The 22,736-nt window shown below is 34.1% G+C and overlaps 1 protein-coding gene across 1 annotated transcript in view; it reads right to left on the bottom strand.

The window, feature by feature from the left end:
• LOC150063214 (cadherin-related family member 3-like) overlaps positions 1-22,736 on the bottom strand; it is a 173,540-nt gene that overhangs the window by 97,476 nt on the left and 53,328 nt on the right. Inside the window, exons 5-10 of the mRNA XM_090332223.1 lie at positions 19,700-19,794; positions 17,152-17,274; positions 15,514-15,617; positions 13,742-13,887; positions 12,006-12,188; positions 6,730-6,821 (exon numbers count right to left, since the gene is read on the bottom strand). Coding sequence (XP_090188349.1) covers positions 6,730-6,821; positions 12,006-12,188; positions 13,742-13,887; positions 15,514-15,617; positions 17,152-17,274; positions 19,700-19,794 — 743 coding nt within the window. The remainder of the gene's footprint in view (positions 1-6,729; positions 6,822-12,005; positions 12,189-13,741; positions 13,888-15,513; positions 15,618-17,151; positions 17,275-19,699; positions 19,795-22,736) is intronic.

The raw sequence follows: 22,736 nt of genomic DNA, 5'->3' as shown, positions 1-22,736 counted from the left end.
TGCAAATCAAAACAACTTTAAGATTCTACCTCACTCCAGTTAGAATGGCCAGGATCAAGAAAACTAATAACAACAGATGTTGCAGGGGATGTGGCCAGGATAGATCACTACTACACTGTTGGTGGGAGTGCAAACTCGTTCAACCACTATGGAAAGCAGTATGGCAGCTCCTCAAAAGACTAAACATAGAGCTCCCCTATGACCCAGCAATTCCACTACTAGGCATTTACCCAAAGGTCCAGAAACAAGGACATACTAAATCCACTAGCACAACAATGTTCATTGCAGCACTACTTACCATAGCAAAGATATGGAACCAACCTAGATGTCCCTCAGTTGATGAGTGGATCAACAAGATATGGTATTTGTACACAACGGAATTCTATGCTGCTGTCAGAAAGAATGACATCGCCCCATTTGTTAGGAAATGGAAAGACTTAGAAAAAATCATATTAAGTGAAGTAAGCCAGATGCAAAGGAACTTAGGCTCAATGGTTTCCCTCATTTGTCATAATCAGTAGCAACCTTGGGCTCTCCTAGCAGAGATTTGCAATAGAGCAAAACCTTGATACATAAGGCCATATAGTATGACGCTAAATGAAAGGACCTCTAGGATATAGAAACAAAAGCCATATAATGAATGATTGTTGTCCTTAATGAACTATGTTAGCTCTCATCTCTTTTGCTGTCTGTTGTTTATCTCATATTGTTACAGTATCTCACTTTGTTATCTGATATATCGGATATATTTGTATTTGGTTATTTGAAATCGGATAGGAAGAGGGAAAACTAGATGATCCGTGGGGGTGGGGGGAGGGAAATGGGGACCAAGACATGTGAAAGGGTATCAATGTATGTGAATTAATACACCTTCTATCTGGCAAATATCATGTAACCCTTCTATTACTTACAATGAAAATATATGAAAAAAGTGTTTAATTTTGAAATTTGATGCAATTAAATAAAATGTCAATAGAACTTTCTTTTAATAAATAAAGAACAATATATGTCAGAATAAAGAAAGAGCTGGACATCAGTTGCTCACCTCTGTAATCATAGCTGTTCAAGTGTGTGAAATATGAGGATATTGGTTGGAAGCCAGCTCAGGAAAGAAAGTCTGTGAGATTCTTATCTCCAAATAAATGAATCTGTGGCTCAAACAGTAGAGCAGTAGCTTGAAGTGAAATGTTCACTGCATCATTATTTACTATAGTCAATATATGGAATCAACCTAGATGCCCCTCAGTAGATGAATGGATCAAGAATATATTGGATATGTACACAATGGAAATCTATGCTTCCATCAGAAAGAATGATATTGTACCATTTGTAAGGAAATGGAAAGAATTGAAAAAATTACAAGTGAAGTAAGCCAAACCCAAGAAGCATAGCTTGCATGGTTTCCTCCACATAAATATATATGTACTGGGACATGATCTGTAGACATTCACACAGTGAGACCAAAGGAGTACATTTATAAATACAGATGCTCAATGGCTACATGTATATGATCATATCAAATAATATTTTATGAAATGAGCTCCAAGAAATGGAAACGAGATATTTTGTTGCTGCTGCTGTTTTGGTTTGTTTCCTTTTGTCTTGTTTGTTAGTTTACTTGTCTTGGGCAGAATAAGAGGGACCAAAGGAAATGTGGGAAGAAGGGTGAATAAATGCAGCAATGGTACTCACTAGACACCAAAATGGAAAATAAACTATATAAATTGTGGATGGATGTGGAAGTGAAAAACTGAGGAGCAGGAGAACTGATAAAGTGGCTAAAAAAAGTCCTCATTGCCTCATTTATGTAACTGTCACCTATCTGTACGTCACCTCTTCAGTGACAATAGCATGTATTTGAGAAAGAAAAGAAAAGCTCAAAACCAATGCCCAGGTGCTGACTTCAAGCCTCAGAACCAGTATAAAAAATGGATAACATACTAAATCTACTAGCACAACGATGTTCATTGCAGCACTACTTACCATAGCAAAGATATGTAACCAACCCAGATACCCCTCAGTTGTTCAGTGGCTCAACAAGATGTGGTATTTATACACAATGGAATTCTATGCTGCTCTCAGAAAGAATGACATCGCCCCATTTGTAATGAAATGGAAAGACTTGGAAAAAATCATATTAAGTGAAGTAAGCCAGATGCAAAGGAACTTAGGCTCAATGGTTTCCCTCATTTGTCATAATCAGTAGAAACCTTGGGCTGTCCTAGCAGAGATTTACAATAGAATAAAACCTAGATACATAAGACCATATAGAGTGAACTAAATGAAAGGACCTCCAGGATATATAAATAAAAGAAATATAATGAGTGATTGTTGTCCTTAATGTACTATGTTATCTCTCATCTCTTTTGCTCTCCCTTGGTTATCTCATCTTGTTACAATATTTCACCTTGTTATCTGATATATAGTATGTATGCGTATTTGGTTATTTGAAATAGGGTAGAGAAATTGGGAAAACAAGATGAGGGGCAGGGTGGGGGAGGGAAATGGGGACCAAGACATGAGAAAGGGTATGAATGTACATGAATTAATTTACTTTCTATCTGGCAAATATCATGTAACCCTTCTATTAATTGCAATAAACATATACAGAAGAAAGCAAAAAACCCACTATTGATCCAAGAGATAAAAAAGCATGGATAAATAAGCGAATAAATGAATAAAATGAAGAAGAAATTGTCACAGTTTATTTTGGAGTGAGTAAGAAAGACCAAAATTTACTATATATGATGTCATCCTGTCATACCACAGGGAAAAGTAATATAATAATTAGTTTACCACAATTTGTACAAAAATAGCCATCAATTATTTCTATATTTTTTTCATAGAGAAATTAGTTTTGGCCAAAATATTTGTAATTTAGTAAAATCAAAGACTAATTAAGATATTTGGTAGGAAAAAAAAGCCTTGTAAGTCCATTACTAGAAACAATGAGAAATGTTGGAAAGAACTGGAAGAAAATTGAACTTTATATGGCCCTATTATATTTAGTCGGAGAGGGCTCCCAGAATAAGAACGCAAATATTTGTTGAACATACACACACACACACACACACCACCTCCACCACCACCACCATCACACACCATCATACCACATATCACATCACACAAGTTAACATGCAAATAGTGAAATAACATTTGAAGAAAGTCTATTAAAAACATTAAATGAATCAAATAAGTTCCTCTTGTTTTATATTATCCTGAAGTCTTTGTACAAAGGAATTGCTATGTGATAAAGCCATTTATTAACACAAGATATCTTGATAAGTGTCACCCTTGTCAACATTCTCATCTATCCCTCTCCTCTCCTCTCTTCTCTCCTCTCCTCACCTCTCCTCTCTTCTCCTCTCCTCTCCTCTCCGCTCCTCTCCTCTCCTTTTCCTCACTTCTTAATTTTGTAGGGGACACATTGGATTCTTGACTACATTTTTCCTCCTTTCTTTTCTTCATTTCTCTTCCTTTATCCCTGTGATTCTACCCCACCTCTTTCAAGTAAATTCTTCCTCTGGTTTATTTTGCTGAGCTTTGACTTTGCCTTTCTAAGGAATTGCCTTATTTATTTAATTTCTCTTGAATCTCTTCTTTTCATTTGTTTCTTTGTTTGTTTGTTTTTGTTTTTAATTTGTACCAACAGAGGGGAATGGAATTGACAACCATGTTTAGCATTTTTCAACCAATGATGTTGTTCTGCCTCTCGAGTTATAGCTCTGTTTCCTACTTTTTTTCATATATTTTTTATTGTAATTAATAGAAGGGTTACATTATATTTGCCAGATAGAAGGTACATTAAGAGCCTCATTGATGTTTCTACCCAACGTGGCTTCCATCTATCCGATATTAGCCTCCAAAGATGCCAGTGACATAGGAATGGGCCATCCGAAACCTGGCTCTCATTTGCTAGAAATAAATACGTAAACATGGAAATTTTAGTTAAAAATTTTAGTAACTTCACTTTTCATTTTGACTGAATCTTAATCATTAATTTTAGTTGAAATGTGTTGGTTATTTAATGCTTAATGTAGAAATTTAGTCTTACCTTTGGATTTGTTTCATAGTCCAAAAGAGGTTCTGCAGTTTTTGAAATGGCACCATTATAAGGATCCAAAGCAAAGTAGGCCGTGGCATTATTCGAAGAATTTAATATTAAAAACTGTGAACACACACACATGATTAACGTGGTATTGAAAAAGCATGAATTTTGAGCTGACAGTTTTGATGTGATGGTTCGGCAAAAACTATACCAAAATTAATTTTGTAAAGACAATGCCCATAAATAAAATTGAAGCTGACTTTGAGTTCTATACTTCAGAAACAACTTGAACATTCTCTTACGTTTTTAGCTATCTGTTTTTTCCTAATTTTTTTTTTTTTTGGTAAGTAACTACTACAACATTTTTGGTAAAAAGCTGTCATTAGTTTCACAATTAGTTTACTCTCTGGTGATGTACTTACAGCTTTTTCCAATATAAAAAGCCATTCCCTAGTGCATACTCAGGAAGTGTATCTAAAGAGGTACATGCAATGAATTATTTAGAAAAAAAAACATTTGATCTCATCTATACTGTTTTCTTACATGGCAAAAAATGAAGTAGTACTTTGGACAGATACTATTTCTGTGGGCATTAGCATATTTCTTCCTATTCTTATCACTCATGCTGAAACAAGGCTCAGATTCAAGATGAAAATATTCTATAATTTGAGAAGAATTTCATAAAGAAAATAAATTATAAGAAATTACATTCAGACTCTGGCTCAAAGAAAACATGTAAAGCCTGGGAGATGTGAATCCATTTTTAGGCACAGGGTCCATTTGGATGGTCATATTAACTTCATTATGTTGGTTGGTAAGGGAACAATCTGAGTTGGCTTATATTAAGGTTTGAAAATTTAGTACACATTCTTATAGGAAAAAAATCTTTTGTTTTTTCCTTTATTATTGTGGCTTAGATTTATTTGAAAAATTATCATACTGCACGTCTCGGTGCTTGTTTTGCATATTTTTCTGGTGATTTTTACAGCTTATTAACACTACTTTTTTTCTATTGGAAAAATACGTCATGATAATTAGATTTTATGGAAAGATTTACCCCAATGCACACACAAACATGTATCCCACATCTCACACATCACCTCCATAGTCTGACCTGTAACCTGACCCAGATTGGTAGATATGCAAGCCCAGAATGGAGCATTTGTGCCTGTAAGCAAAGAATTGTATGTGTCTGTAAGGTGGTCTTTTCAATCCTCAATGTAAAACTCATGTTAGCCAAAAATATAACTAAGTGTAATGATCAGTGTCTCATCATAATCAGCTCAGCAGAAAAAGGCTATATATGCATTAAATTCTCCAGAGAGATTCTTCCCAAAACTTTAGCTTCAACAATATTCCCTAGTCGTGTTTATAAGCCAGTTGTTATAAAAGCATGAACACACAGAGAAAAAAACACTCTATTTTTATTTTATGGAGAATTTGAATTAGTCACTAAATCTAGGGTAGGCTATTCCAAGATATTAATATGATTTATCATATATAACCAAGAAAACATTTTTTTTCCTTATGAAACTAATTCAATTACAGGTCATGTTACACCATAAAACTTTCTGAGAAAATTTGGTCATGAATAAATTATTTTAAATTTCTTCATTACCCCCTCTTAACCTACAATTATTTTGTCATCTATTATTTTTTAATTCTCTGTTCTTCACAAATATTGCTGAAATCACTAATAATATGAAGATCTAAAATATGATTTATTCAAATTATGCAAACAAAGTAAGTATATCTAACTGCGGCCAATGAAAGGTAATGAAAGAAGAGGTCATTCTAGTACTGTGTACAAATATGAACAGATGAATACCGGAAAAGTTTATTTCTAGTTTTTTTAAGGACTTTCAGATAATTTTAGCTTGAGTTTTCATTTTCACTTCCAAACCATATGATCTAATTTTACTTTTGGTAGTCAGGGCAACACCACTTGCTATTTGTCACTCTACCACTTGAGCCATGCATCCAGCCCAACATTTTTTGCTGGTTGTTTTTGGAGATGGAGTCATATGAAGTTTTCTGCCTAAGCTGGACTTTAGATTTCCAGAACACAGTCTTCTAAGTTATCTTGGATCAAACATATAAGCCACTATTACCCCAAAAGACATATCATTTTTATAATGTTACTATATTAATAAATGTGAATTTCTTCTCTCATTTCTATTGACTTCAGAAGATAATAAAGACTACTTTTTGTTTTTAGCAAAAATTTATTTTTAGTATAACACGGAGACACATATAGTCGAAAATATAGAATTAAAATGTAGTAGGCAGAAACAAATGAGAAAAACATTTCCTGCTATCTATGCATGAAATAAGAATAAAGCCCCCAAGTGGTGGCTCGCACAAGAGTTCTTATAATTTCTGAGCTTCTGTCAATCTTGCAATTCATTACTCTTAGACAATAGTTTTGGGTAGATAAAAGGGGTGAGGCTTATTCAAAACATCAGTAACTTATAGGTTTTCCCTTTTCAAGCCATGTCTTTTATTATTTCAGTTTTTAACCAGCCAGAAAGTGCGCTCAGATTTTATACTGCCTGCCCAGTGTCGTCTTAATGGCTATTTTAATTAAATCCACGAGGAAATGAACTTTGATTGTTCAAATTGAGCACTCTATTTTCTAAATCAAGTTTGGAAAATGTAAATAACTGATCATTAAAACTTACTTCAACTTCCTGTCCTAGATCTGGATCTCTTGAAAGAATCATGTATATAAAAGTAGATGCAGGAACATTTTCAGGAACAGACACAGAAATACCTATATATTAATATAAATCATGGAAAATAATTCAAATATTTTTGTACTCTTAATTTACATGACTTATGCTATTACAATTTCTACTTCAAGAAATTTTTAATGATAGTTATTTCAGAAAAATCTAGAAGCATTTCTTTTGCTATTCCTGAGGCTTGACCTCAGGGCCTGAACACTGTCTTTAGGCATTCTCAAAGCTAGCACTCTACCGCAGCACCACTTCCTGATTTTTTTCTGTGTATGTAGTACAGAGGAATCAAACCCAGGGCTTCGTGATTTCTATGAACGCACTCTGTCACTAGGCCATACTCCCCCCCCCAATCTACAAATATTTATCCACATTAATATCCTTTTATTTTACACCTTCAGTGAGTTCAACAACTGTAGGTATCCTGAAACCACATCAAGCAAGCACACAGTGCTTACTTTTCCATATTCATATTTTGGGGTATGGAATTTAGTCATGTCTCTCATATTGGCCTCAAAGTCAAGAGTTCAAATAGTCCAGTCCTATGTTTGCACTGTATTGCAAACATGCAGCACAAAGCCATCTTCTTAACAAAATATCTACACTTCAAAGACAACCTATCTCAGTCTTTTATCTCTAAATTTAAATTTGGGACAAATATATGAAATAGAAAATGGTTTTAATCCTGTGTCTAGTACAATAGCAATAATCACTAAGATATTTAACTTCATTTCCTTTTTTTTTTTTTTGCCAGTCCTGAGGATTGAACTCAGGGCCTAAACACTGTCCTTGGGCTTTTCTTCAAGGCTAGTGCTCTACCACTTGAGCCACAGCACCATTTCTAGCTTTTTTGGGTTTTTGCGCATACTAGGCAAGCACTCTACTGCTAGGCCAAACTCCCAGCTCCTCCTTCATTTCCTTTACATAAGAATACGAATGCTTTCTTTGCTTTCATGATAATGTACAAAATATAGATCTGATGCAGTGAAATTGAGAAGAAAGCTTCTTGAATTAGAATAGTGCTTGATTTCCTGCTTCGTCCATATTCTTAACTAAAATATGGAAAAAGAGACATTTTCTTTATTAGATAACTAAATAAAATTTCCTAATACACATTTCACAAAGGATCAATAAATACTCCCTTCTTGCACCAAAGATTGGTCCTTTACTCACTGTGATTTTTTTTTTCTCATCCTGGAACCAAATAGCACAGATGCACACACGGGTAAACTGCTGGCAGTTTCTTCACTGGTAGTTTCCTGTGTTAGACAATTCTATAAATGCTACTCTTTTCTCTAAAAGAATAGATTTGCTAGGAGCCACTGTCTCATGCCTATAATCCTTGTCACTCACAAGGCAGAGATCTGAGGATAATGGTTCAAAGCTTGCCCAGAATGAAAAGTCCATGTGACTATTATCTCTAACTACCAAAAATTCCAAAAGTGGAATTGTGGCTCAAGTGGCAAAGATCTAGCCTTGAACAAAAAGAAGCTTAGAGACAGTGGTTAGGTCCAGAGTTCAAGCCCCCAAGACTGCTGTAAAGCACACGCACGCACACACACGCACACACACACACACACACACACACACACACACACATACACACACACACACACACACATTATTCTGTGACCTGACTCTAGACATTGAGTCCAGTGAATATCGTATAATCTGGATGGGCTTGTACTACAATTTTTAAGTTTTATTTTTATCATTATTTCATTGTTCAACAAAGTAGTATATGAATATAATGGGCCTTATCAATGTCAACCCTTTCATTATTCTCATTTTTCACAATCCCATTCTTTCCCTGAAGCTTCTCTTCTACATAGAGTATGCATTGAATTTTCTGACTATTTTCTTCTTTTTCTTCTTTCATTCACCTGCCCCTTCTCGTTGGTCCCACCTGCTACTTTCAGATACCCAATTACTGGCATTTATTTTGTTGGACTACTAATGCTTCAACACTTAAAAAATATCATATCCAATTTTACTGTTAATAAAAATTCTAATCCTCCAATACTAAATGAAGATTTATCAGCCTAAAACAAAAATATATTTGATAAATACACATCATGTGACACTGTTTCTACATGAGAGAATTAGCATTGTATATTCCTGTTTAAAAACTTTAATGATGAGAACCTAAAAATATCATAATTAACATTATCAGTCAAATATTCAACTATTTACATCATCTGACATCTCAGCAGGAGAACATTTTGCTTATGTTTTCGTGGACTTTTTGTTTTTGTTTTCGTTTTTGCTTGGAGTATTTTTAGGCTTACAATGTAGAACTTTTTTATTTATACATTACCCATCTGACACAATAACTCCATTCATATTCTTTAACAATTTTAAAACAATTGTTTAATTCTTGAACAATTTTTAAACAAGTCATATTCTTAAACAAAAAGTTGTTATGGGACAGTTTTTGTGTGAAGGAGACTCCCTTATCCACACAGTTACCTTTGTCTCAAACTGTGCTTAAGCACATTCTCAAGATTAGCCATTTCCTGGGATTATTTCAACAGCTAAGTAACTAAACACGGTCAATGGATTGAAAGTATGTGTTAAAACAGCAGCTTGGAAATTGAGTCATTCTCCTTTTATGGGACAAATTCAGTAATCCCTTCCAGAGTCAGCCTATAATTAATAGAAAGTGACATGTAAGGGGAGTCCTCTGTCTCCAGGACTCAGTCCTCACAATGAAGGGAGGGGCCTTCTGATCCTGACAGTGTCAGAACAGATTATGTGAGTTCAGCCAAGTTTGTGGTAGAGATCAGGTCATAATGACCTTCTTATGGCCCATGTGTATCTTTTTAAAAGCTTACTATCACTTGAGGAGATTCAAGGACTATTATACAGAACATCACATTGTTTCACTGTGATCCAAAAGATGATATCTTCACCACCATGAAATCTGAAAGCTGATCCCTGGCTCTGACTCACCTAATATACTTTTCTCTTTTTTAAAGATAGCCTATGAAAACTGGAGCCTTTACTGTGAGTTTCTATTTTAGATGAAATTTGCATTATGCATTTCAGGAAGCACATTTTGGTTGAATGTAGAAAACCCCTGTCTAATTCAGAACTTTTGAGCTTCAGAAAAGTTGGTGTTTTAAAGATAAAGGCTAGATGTTGAATGTAGTAAACACCTGTCTAACTCAGAACTTTTGAGCTTCAGAATAGTTGATGTTTGTAAAATATTTTTATTGTAATTAATAGAAGGGTTAAATTATATTTTCCAGATAGAAAGTGCATTACTTCACAAACATTGATACTCCTTCTCAAGTTTTTGTCTCCATTTCCCTTCCACCTCCTCCTCCCCTCATCTTGTTTTTCCCCCTTCCCTATCCTATTTCAAATAAACAAATAAACATATATACAATATACCAGATAAAAGGTAAGATACTGTAGCAGTATGAGATAACCAAGCGACAAGAAAAGAGATGAGAAATAACATAGTACATTAAGAACAACAGTCACACCTTAGGTGGCTCTTGTTTCTAAAGGACCTCCAAAAGTTGATGTTTTGAAAAGAAAGGCTAGGTAGAGCTTGTCTTAAGGAAAGGGAAGAGAGCAGCTCAAGACAGGTAATTGGTAGGCAGAGGGCATTTTAATAAAGTTGATGATCCATTCGTACTGTGCTTTCCTGTCTTCTTCTTTTCTTTTAGTTGGGAAGTTTCTCTTAATAAAAGTAGGGAGAAGAATGAAACAGTCAAGCAGAAAAGAGAGGAGTGTAGAGGGTTTTAATATGACAGATAAATAAGCATTTGATGTTGGAAATAAACAGTGTGACAAGAATGGGAAGAGTAACAATTGGAATAGCTATAACTGCTGAGCTTCAGTTGACCCAACCAAAATTAAATCAAAGCAATCTGTTTCTATGATCCAATTATGAGCAAGGTCTCAGTAGTACATCCAAGTCTTCAAAGGACTGTACTTTTAAACAGTCATCATGGAAAATAAAAACACATCTAAAGATTAGGCTAAAGGGCAGTACATGAGGTTGTAATTTATATGATACAAAGACAACATATTTAATTATTTTACATATAAATCTGTAAAATCCCAATTAATAAACCTCAAGTGTTTTATGCTATGAATGGAGAGAAGAAATGACATTCAATTTATAAAATCATAATTTACACCAATATTCTTAACCATACTGAAATGAACCACTATATATTAAGTCCAATACCATTGATATGCAATTGAAAACATATTAAAAACAAGTACCTGAGAACAATATACACAAAGATTAATTATGGCCTTAATTCAAGAAGCAGAAATTTTAAATAAGAAAGATTAAAATTATGAAATAATAATTTTTGTTGATTAATAGCCGTTTGTCAATTATATCAACTATTTAATCTTTACTATTGCTAGAAATTTTATTTCTAGCATTATGTTATTAAAAATTTGCAATAACTTTCCACTATATATTTTATACTTTGAATTTATATTATGAATTTATAAAACAATGCATAGGGGTGAAGTTATAAGGATTTATCTTTGTGATTGTTGGTCTTAATGTATGTGAAGCTATTTCTTTCTTCTTTTCCCCTTAAGGTTTATCTCATGTTGTTACTGTATTTGACTTTAGTACCTGGTATATTGTTTATATTTGTGTATTTGTGTATTTGAAAATGGGAATGTAAGAGAAAACAGGATGAGTGGGAGGCTTGGGGGGAGGAAAAGTGGAAGAAAAACATGGGAAGGGTAACAATGTTCAAGAATTAATCTACCCACTACCTAGTGAGTGCAATTGTAACCCCACTGTACTTCAACCAACAATAAAGTAAAATTAAAATTAAAAAAATTAAGATATATACTAAAATTGTATTCCATGTGGTTATATAAAATGCCTTAAAATGTTAATTGTTCATACCATAAAAATGATACATTTTCACAATTATTCTGTATGTTGGTTAATAGAGATAATCATTTTCATGTATTTGTTAACTTGAGTGACATGTTATGTATGTATTATAGATGAATTTATAAGATTTTTGTCATTATTTCTATCTACCTACCAACCAAAGAAACTATTACAATGTTAACTTGAAATATACTGAGTATTATAGCTCCTTTTTAGGAGCATTTAAGGGCTTTGGTATTTAGGAGCATTTAAGGCCTTCAGTTTTCTCTTAAACTAACTTGAATGGCGCATAATTTCTGATGGATTTCTCAATAAAATTGATATAGAAATGTACCTGCTCCTGTTGAAAAACTTGTATCACAGAAAATTGGGTCATTCACATTTTCCACAGAAACTGTGAACATATATGTACTGGTATTATTTCCATCATCTTTGGCTTCAATTTCCAAAGAGTAGACTTTGGAGTTATTAGGACTGTCAAGACTCAAAGACTGAAGGAGCGTGATTATGCCTGTGACTGTTGAAGGAAATAAAGAAAATTTACCAAACTCAAATACATTAATATTGATGTTTTCTTTCATTTGGTGATATATTTTTCCAGTGATGCTCAACAATTCTGTACCTTAAGTAAAATTATTTGCTAGAAGGCTTCTTCCCAGTTTATGCTTTACATTTAAAAATAGTTTTATATTAATTTTTAGTTCAAAATGTTCCTCCTCCATCTCTCTAATTATCATGTATTTGTTTACCAGACATAAGGTAGCATTGCATTTTATTTTATAAAGTTAATAATCAATGTTTGTGATGTGAAACACATCCTAATAGTTTGTTGTCCTCCTTTCCATCTTAATCTTGTAACATATCAGAAAGAGCTTGGAGCCAAACTAACAATTTGGAAAGAAAAAAGGGCCTCCGTCATCTTTTGTGCAAGCACACTTACCTTCCAAGAAATTTTTCTCTACTTTGACCGTATCCAGAATCTCCTCATCAATCCCTCAATAATTTATTCTCACTGAAAATGTTGTTGGCTAGTTTCTTCTAGAATTTACTTTTGTATATTGATGCATAAACTGTCTACTACCATTAGCAATCAGCAAACTACTCTCAAAGCTCAGTTTGATGGCTTTGTAGTATGTCAATTTTCATGGTCAAAATAGTTTTTTTCTAAGAAGCATTGCTTTTATGGGGCTATGGTTTTGCTGGGCCACAGAGGTGATTCTTGGTCAACTTAGGAGGAGGAAAAGTAACCATAGCCATTTGGTTTGTTGCATATATTTCCGGTGCTCCATTGAATGAACTACTGGACTAAAGTAGTTGCTGCGCCTGTGATTCCCTTACCTACATCTAGATCTTTTCACTTTCTGACTTCTACGTACTCAGCTCTGTGAAGAAATCTCCAATTTCTTTAAGACATCAACATCCCAAAGGCCACATGATCTCATGCCCTTCTGGTGGAATCTAGAATGTTTCTGTGTTTTAATCTGTCCTAATCTTTCCACTCGGTGTCAATCTTCAACTTGTGAGTTCTTTCCTTGTAGACTTCACATGCAAGCAACAATGATGCCAGTCTTTCATACAGAACATAACCAGCTCCTACTATGTATTTGTTATGCTTCAGCTTTCCTATCCAACCCTTTAACAGATGAAACAAGGTACTGAAATATCTTGCAATAAAAATATCCCTGAATATCAATCTGGTCCACAGAGATAGAAATCTATCCATTATCAAATACTCAAAATTAAATTATCCAGGAAATATTTCAATTTCTTCAAGTGCAATTGAGAAGCTAGTTAGGATTCATGTGTCTCTCAGTTTACAAGAGTTTTGCAGAAGCATATTTGCTAATTTTCTCTAAAAGATGATGGGTAATATAAAAGCAAGTTGTGCTTTTGTCATCCATTACTCTTGTCATTTTAACAAGAAAATAGCAAATATAACTGCCACATGTTTTTAGTATGTTTCTTTCCCCATAGTTAATTTTGAAAATTATATTTTACCAGCCAAACTTCTAAAGGAAGTCAGAGATTAGATAGTGAATATTTATACAAAGTAGGCTAACTCAAACTCACCAGGGTCCAAAGCAAACATTTCTTGCTGTGTTTTAAAAGAATAAGTGATGCTGCTATCTTCATCTCGATCTGTTGCTTTTACTTTCGCTATAATTCCTCCAACACGTTTCTTTTCAGTCACATTAATGGAATCCAAAGGAAATGGCCTAAAGAGAACATACTGATAAATAACTGTTAAAGAGGCAAACTTTCCAATTCTTACATACATAATTGTCACAAAATTACATACATAATTGTCACATTATGATAACCTGAAATGAATTTTCTCTGATTTACCATGATGCCACTTCTTGTCAAACTATTCAAGGTACTTAGACTTTTGCAAATGTTAATTTTCAACCAGCCAGTCTTTGATACAATACCAGACATCAAAACCACTATACTATAAAAGAGGTGAAAAATGAAATAGTGTGCTTCGGTTATTCAAGATATCTAATTTATGGAAATGCTGGCCACTCAACTTAAGTTTGGTGAAATACTACCCAAGATGATAATTTACTAGAACAGGCTATCAAGACAGTTTGTATGAGCTGATTGCTTGCTACATATATAAAATCTCTCCATATATATGCATATATGTACCATTCTATATAACTTTTATGAAACTATGGATAGCCTACCACATGTCATCAGAGCTAATGTGCATATGAGTAACCCTTGGCTACTAATATGCCAGACATCACTGCCTGCTAATGGGACATTAGCTAAAAGTAGCTATAATGCTGCACAATAGATGCCATCACTGATAAAGGTTTTTATAGATGGGGAAGACTCCTTCTGAGTCTGGGAGAGGATTTCAGGAAGTCTTCAGAGGAATGCTCAGCTCAAAAAGAAGAGAAATAAGTTTGTGATGCTGATCATGCGGGCAGCTTTCATGACAATCACTATCTAAAGTGGTTCCTTCTCAGTGTGGTTCTACCTTTACATCATAATTTAATGTAAATCATAATATTTACAATTTGGGCTACTTATGTCATTTTATTCTCTAGTCCATTACGTTTTATTTTATCTTCTAGGTGGTAAATATTGGGGATAATATATGGAGATATGTGCATTTATTTGTGCAAATATTTATTATTGTATTCTATAAATTGATGATACTTTTATGTCAAACATAGTTGGACCAATAATGAGTTTCAAATTTGCAATTTTGTATATAATAAAACAAAAAGAATTGAAGAATTCAGTAAAAGACATCTGTAAAACTCAACCTTAGTAATATAAGGAAAGTAGCTTGAATATTATTATATTGTCTTCAACAATCTAAGGTACATTTGATTAACTTTAGTTTAGATTATACCAGTATATTTGACTACCACATTTTGAAGTGTTGGAAAGTATCTGGTTTGTACTCAGAGCCTGCACATATTTTTGAAACTGTAATTTATGCATCTGGAATATAAAAATAAAATAATTAAAATTTAAACTCTGTTTAATGTCAAACTTGTTTAAAATTAATGTGGTTATTGAAAAGAATGTAATAGCTTTGAAAAATCCTCAGAAAAGTAAAACAAAAGGAAAAAGACACATCAAAATCTTTTTACCACATAATGTGTTGATGACTTTTAAATTTTCCTTTCAGTATTTCTGATACATATTTTGCTTTTGATCAGCACATGCATTAAATATAGATCATCATATATTTTTAACAGAACATCATATTATTTTTCTGTATAGTTGCTTAATCCTGATTATCATTGCTTAAAATATACATGAAAAACATTAAATTTAACCATTCTCCTATGGGTACATTTTCAAGTAAATATGCTTACTCAAATTGAGGTTTCTCATCATTTATGTCTTTAATCTTGATAATTAATGTCCCTTGACAGAACAGACCTTTGCTGTCTGTTGCTCTTAGTGCAAGCTGGAAAGCCTGGAAAAGAATTTTCAGAAACTTTTTAATATACCATTTGGTAATTGCTAATATATATATGTTTTTGCATTGTATCTCCAGTTACATTGTTTATTTCTCCAGTTAGATATAGCTTTTTATTTTTCTTATAGGTAGCTAAAAGAAATATAATGCAGCCGGGAGTTTGGCCTAGTGGTAGAATGCTTGCCTAGCATGCACGAAGACCTGGGTTCGATTCCTCGGTACCACATACATAGCAAAAAGCCAGAAGTGGTGCTGTGGCTCAAGTGGTAGAGCCCTAGCCTTGAGAAAAATCCAGGGACAGTGCTCAGGCCCTGAGCCCAAGCCCAGGACTGGCAAAAAAAAAAAGAAGAAATATAATGCATTCTTGATTAGCTAGGATAGCAGTAAGTTTCAAAATGGCATCCTTTTACATGCCATTAAACTTCACTGAGAGGTCTGTGTAGCTTGGCTGTGTGCCTAAACATAGAAGCAATTGTACAAAACTAAGATCAAACTGTAAATTGACTAATAAACCCAAATATAGCACACTAAAACTGTTGAAAAAGCAAACTGTTCAATGCTAACCCCAAGTACTTAAAAACATGACTACAAGTTATGCTATGAAATTGAGGACAGAATGTGATTTCTGAAGAATTGTGAATGCCTGTCACCCCTCAAAAATCATATATCACACAAGACAATTGTCCCTTTGACAACAAAAGCAAAACACCTTTGAAGTAGTAAAAGATTCACTGTAAATCTTTTTATGGCAAGGAGTAATAACCCTGCAAAGTACAAGAATCCATGTTATATCAATAGCTAACAATAATGTATGTTAGGAGGATGATGAAACTGAGTAAAACCAGTGAAGGAAGAGAAAGAGAACAGTCAGTTATAGGCCTCATATTGCGTAACTGAATTTCAATCTCAGAGGGTACTCCTAACTTCAAATTATCTGAAAACAATGTATTATTTGCCTCTGTAGTATTCTCCAATATTCCACATACCAAAGTTGAAAGTGAAATAGAATCCATTATCTTTATCCCAACACTTATATTCCTTCAGACTAGACAGTTAAACTCATCGGCAACTAGAAATTCTTCTTCCTCCTAAATATATAACCAGCAATATATTGTCTAATTTTGCTATCATGTTTTACCTTGTCCCCATTTCCCAGCTTTCTGAGTAAACTTATGGCGTTATGTGAGAACTTATTCTTGAAAATGGAAATGCTTATGCAATAATAACAATGGTTTTCTGCAAACTTTATGTATCGCTTTTGTGTAGTTAAAGTATCTCACCCAATAGCAATTTAGATGCATTCTCTCTAATGTGCTGCTCCTCAAATGCACTTTCACTTTACAAAATTTCAAAATGTTAGTCCTACAAGTAATTTTCATACAGAATTACGAGTTGCAATGCCTGAGTTCAAACCCCACCATTACCATCAACATCTTTAAGTAGACCAAAAAAGATAAGATACAATTCTTCTTTTACAATAACAGTGATAAAATAAACATAATAGATAAAATAAGGGAAACATCTTAATTACATGATATCCAGCATCGAAGTCCAAAGAGTCTTCACCACTCACACTAACAACACCACTTACTGGATCTATTCCAAAAGAGTTTGCTCCTTTCCTTGGTCCAGATAACTGTGACTCAATGGTGTACTAGGAAAACGAGACATATATAATTCACACAAATACATACAATGGTATACTAGGAAAACAAGGCATATATGATTCACACAAAGATAAGCAATAGGGCAGGGAGCATGGTCTAGCATGCACAAAGCCCTGTCTTCCATTCCTTGCTACCATATATATAGAAAAAGCCAGAGGTGGAGCTGTGGCTCAGTTGGTATAGCACTAGCCTTGAGAAAGCCCAAAGACTGTTCCCCAGCTCTGAGTTCAAGCCCCAGGCTTGGAAAAAATAATAATAACAAAGGTAAGCACAAAGGTATAGAAGATCATAAAATGATAGAGCAAACATACAGAATACCTCTTATTTAATTTACACAGCAGTTAACTTTAGATTTTCTATATATTCTAGACTGTGTTAGAATGATCATCAGAGTCTTATTCAGAGGACTACAAATAATTTGTTTAACCAAACTTTATTTATTTAATTTATTTGTCATAACCAAACTTTTGCTGTTTTTGTGTTTGTTTTCAGTACTAGAATTTGAACTTGAGGCTTTGTCCTTGTTAGGGTGGTGCTTTTGCCCTTGAGCCATACCTTAATGGCTCTTTTTAAATTAGAATCTCACTACCAGGACATGGCCTGAGCTGCCTTTTGTCCTCGTTAGGCTTCTCATCTTGCTAACATCACAGTATGATTCACCGCATCACTCCATGAGAAGTCTCTTAAATTTTTCTGCCCAGGTTGTCCTCAAAGTACCATTCCTTCCAATCTTAGTCTTCCACATAGCTAGGATGATTGACACCAGTGCTTATCTCAGCATTTGCTTTATTTTTTAAAACTTGTTTATGTGTGCTCAGGCCTGTGCGCCTGTGTGCGTGTGCCGCGTGTGTGTGTGTGTGTGTGTGTGTGTGTGTGTGTTTGTGCCTTTCCTGGAGCTTAAACTCAGAGGCTGGAAACCATTCCTGAGCTTTTTTGCTCAAATTTAGCACTCTACCACATGAGTCATAGCTTCATTTTTTAGCTTTTTGATGATCAGCTGGAGGTAAGAGTCATATTGGCTTTTCTACCTGAGCTAGCTTTGAACTATGACCATTACATTTAGGGAGTTTTAATGAATACTTAATTCTGATCCTGTAAATTAATACAAGTCTTAAAGAATATGCTCATTGGTTTACAATACAAAATAAGAGTTACAATAAATCAATTTCAAGTAGTAATAGAGTTGAGTACACAATTTGTGATTATCTGTTTTTTTTCATTTATTTTTAATTTAGTTGTCTGGGAAGCAATTTTTAAGTTAGTTGTCTGGGAAGCAATGCAAATAGAAAAATCTGTTCTTCAAAATATCTTAAGAAGTTAGTTTGAAATGAGGTAACAATTTACTAGCGAAAAGTTGAATTACCACTGTGAATTTCTTTTTAATCTGATATGCATCCTATCTCTAGAAATATAGCTATTTCCCAAAACACCAAAATTTGAAAGTATTTCCTCTGGTCCTTCTCATATTCCTGCAAATGTCAAAACTGGTTAGAACTATTTTCAGAAGAAACCATAGGTTTCTTTTTTTAAACCTATTTGAAAGACATCATCTAATTGAAAAGATCTCATGTTTCATATTCATTTCATATTTACTAGATTACAACAAAATATTTTGGAAACACTCCAAAGGAACTTTGAGTACTTTGACTGATAACAGTACATATATCATTGAAAAGCAAAACAAAGGAAAATAAATCTTCTCTAATTGTGAAAATTAAGGGCCCAAGAGGTTAAGTGATTTTCTCAATATCACAACCTGAACCTATGGTGAAACCATAACTTACCCCAAATGGACTGACAGCCACTACTACCACTTGGTGCTCCATTAGTTAATACTATGAGTTCCTAAATTAGAAATAGTAAACTATTTCAATATGTGTACAAAAGAAACAGCTGCCGAGTAAGCACGCTGACTTTTTGTGGTCCAAGGCAATACTAAATTCTCCAGATAGAACTTTATGGCTTCTTTTTACTTTGCCAAATCTCTAAGAGACTTTACAACCATGAATTGGTTATGAGAAAATTGGTCTGTTTGAGTTAGATGCTTAGTGATTACGATATTGAAGCATCAAGAAATACATATATTTATAATTACATACACATGTATTGTTGAAATAGCTAAAAAAGTGAAACATTTCTGTTAAATATCCAAAAGGCCAAACTACAGTTCTTCCCAGCACGATCTACTTCCTAGAACTCCACTTTCATGAGAAGTCATGACATAATTGTTTAGTACATCTCAACAAGATATTTTTTAAGGTATTATTTCAACATTAACACAAATATAGCATGAAGGGTTTTTCAGCTTCCCTGCATTTAATTTAATTGTCAAGTGATAGTAGTCTTGAAAAATGCCTCAAGCACATTGCTCTATGCCTATATACATATGATACAATGGTGGCTGCCACCTACCGTCAGCCTGTCGCCATTGGCAAAGTCTTCATCAGTGGCAGTCACTCTATAAATAGACTGAAATAATGGATAGTCCTCAGCAAGTTCCAGTGTCACTATGAAACAAAAATCAATTCATTGTTATCAAAATTAAGGATGTTATTTGTTTGGTATTGCTATAAATTACAACAGAACGGAATTAATTTCAAATTAGGCAGTGGGGCTTGGGTAGTCTTGTAAAGAATTGATGTTTCCCCTCCTTTTCACATGATTCTCTTCCTCATGTCATCCTTCCTCTCCTACAGAGCATATTTTCCTTACATTACAGTGTGGTCTATAGAAGCTGTCTAGAACATCATGATGAATAAGTTGATAGGCTGCCCAATGTGAGAGAGCGAGGTGGTGCCACAAAAGATGACTAATTCCTACTCCTGATCGTCTAGGTCACAAATTATAACATGAATGAAAAGACTTAGTTTATGTTTTTTTTTTATATTCTGATACATTTTATAGGACATTAACTCAAGGTTTAACTCAAATTGAACAAGACACTTAAGAATTTTCTCTCTTCTATTTACATCAGTGTGCCAAATATATTTGTTATACTAGAAATACATTGTGGAAAGTTCTCCAATAAATTTTAGTTTTTTCTAACATAGATAAATTTAAAGGGAGTGACTAGGCAATTTGAGGTACCTGAATTGCCTGCAATCTTCCCAATATTTTCTCAGAAACAATACAGAAAAAAAGAAGTAATAGCAATACACAAAAACCACAGCTTTGGTGTTACTTGAGGGCAGAGCATGACCAAAAGTCATAACAGTTTTAAGTGAATTTTTAAAAATAAGAAACAAGTTTTAGAAATACTAACAAATAATGTCTCGAGTTTCCATGCCATTGTGAGGTCTCTACTAAGCAAGGAATGACTCTGAAAACTTTAAGAGAAAGAAAACAAAGCTAATACCAGGTTCAATATGCTAGATAATCATTACTAGAAAGATTGTCTACATCATGGTGTGTCCCTACCAGAAAAAATTACATTATTTTAAAAGTACACTAAAAGGCACATAAAAGTGCTAGAAGATATACAGACTTCCATATCGAAAAGATATACCAACAAAAATTAATTTGAATCCTGAACTTAAAATGGTTGTCCAGTTGGGTATTTTACATTATATGTAACTTCACCAGTATTAAGTATTGACTGCCAAGTGAATTACTGGAGGCTGAACTATATTGTGTTTGCACGTATGTCTTGATTCTATTACTCTTTGCCTTTCTAAAATAGTTATTTCTGACCTTGTTCTTGATTTCTTTCCTTATCCTTCTCTCTTGCTTCCAATAAAGGAGTTCTCATGTTACTGCACAGACTAAATAGAAACAGTTCTGCTACTGACACCTGACCTCTCCCATGCTATGTGCAAATCTGCTTGTATTTGAGGATACTGCCATTGTTTTGTAGTAAGAGTGGAGAGCTCTGTCACTGAGTTATTCTTTATGAGGGATCTCCCAGGGAACTGACTCTAACTTCACTTTCAATATCTCTCTTAATTCTGTCTCCATCCCATTACCTCATTCCTTTCATGTAAAATTGGCCTTCAAGCACACCATAACTCTCCTTCAGAGCGATTGTACATTTTGTGACTTCCTACTCTGTCTTAAATTCTCTCTACAAACAGAAACTTTTCCCCAAAATGACAGTTAATAACCCCCCATGCTGCCAGGCAAATGGATACTTAATGTCATTCTTATTGATTTTTCCTCAAAGGTTGGATCCTTGATTCTTCCTTTTTTTCTTGGCAGGAAAAAGAATGTCACACACCTGTAGGTTTTATTGTAAAAATTGTAGAGTTCTGGAAATTTTGCCTGGTAAATATCAACACTGGCAAATTTCCTGAAGAGCTATTAAGTTCTTATATCACACAAAATACTTACTCCAGCTTTCTAAAAGTTACCTAGCAGCTTCTTAATAATCTGCAGTTTTCCATAGATGCCTCGCTATTTGATTGCCCCTGTACATACCCATATACTGGACAGATCCAAAAGGAGAATAGAAAACAGTGTGTTTATGAGATTTAAGAAATCTCAGTACCACAGGGTTTGAGGTCTAGAAATTATCTAAGAACCCAAGAGAATTGGTATAACATTCCTTGAAAGAAAAGAGAAAAAAAAACATGAGAAAATGCTTACTTAATTATGTCTGCAGCTACTATCATTGCAGGCATATATGTATCTTTTTGTATTTTGAAAAATAACTTTCAGGGGCCGGGAGTTTGGCCTAGTGGTTAAAGTGCTTGCCTAGCATTCATGAAGACCCGGGTTCGATTCCTCGGTACCACATACATAGAAAAAAAAAAGCCAGAAGTGGTGCTGAGGCTCAAGTGGTAGAGCTCTAGCCTTGAAAAAGTCCAAGGACAGTGCTCAGGCCCTGAGCTCAAGCCCAGGACTGGCAAAAAAAAAATAACTTTCATATAGCTATCAAATACTATTTGTATTAGTAAAACAATAAAAGAATGTTTTAGACATAATGGAGTAAATGTTATACATAAATGAAATCAGCACTCCTATAATTCTGAAGGAAATGAAAGTGATATTAGGGCATCCTATAGTAGAGGTATATATAAAAATCCTGCTTTATCTGACACACAGAAAACTTTACAAAAAGGAATAGGAGACACAATAGGCCTCCTTGGCACAGCTTGAAACATTCTCAATAAGAACCAAGAAACACAACAAATCAGAGAAAGGCTAGAGAAGTGGGACTGCATTAAACTGCAGAGCTTCTGTATGGCAAAGGACATAGCTAGTAAATTAATTAGGAAGCCTACAGAGGCGGAGAAGATCTTCACCAACCATACAACAGACAGAGGCCTCATATCTAAAATATATCAACAGCTCAAAAAATTGAATCACTCCAAAACTAATCTCCAAAGAAACAACCATCCCATTAAAAGACGGGCCAAAGACTTAAAGAGAGTCTTCTCTGAAGAAGAAACAAAAATGGCCTATAGACACATGAAGAAATGCTCGACATCTCTGGTCATAAAAGAAATGCAAA

Source organism: Megascapheus bottae, chromosome 5, assembly GCF_031878675.1.
Source record: "Megascapheus bottae isolate mThoBot1 chromosome 5, mThoBot2.hap1, whole genome shotgun sequence".
Classification (NCBI taxonomy): Eukaryota; Metazoa; Chordata; class Mammalia; order Rodentia; family Geomyidae; genus Megascapheus; species Megascapheus bottae.
This window is presented reverse-complemented; position numbering and strand designations above follow the sequence as displayed.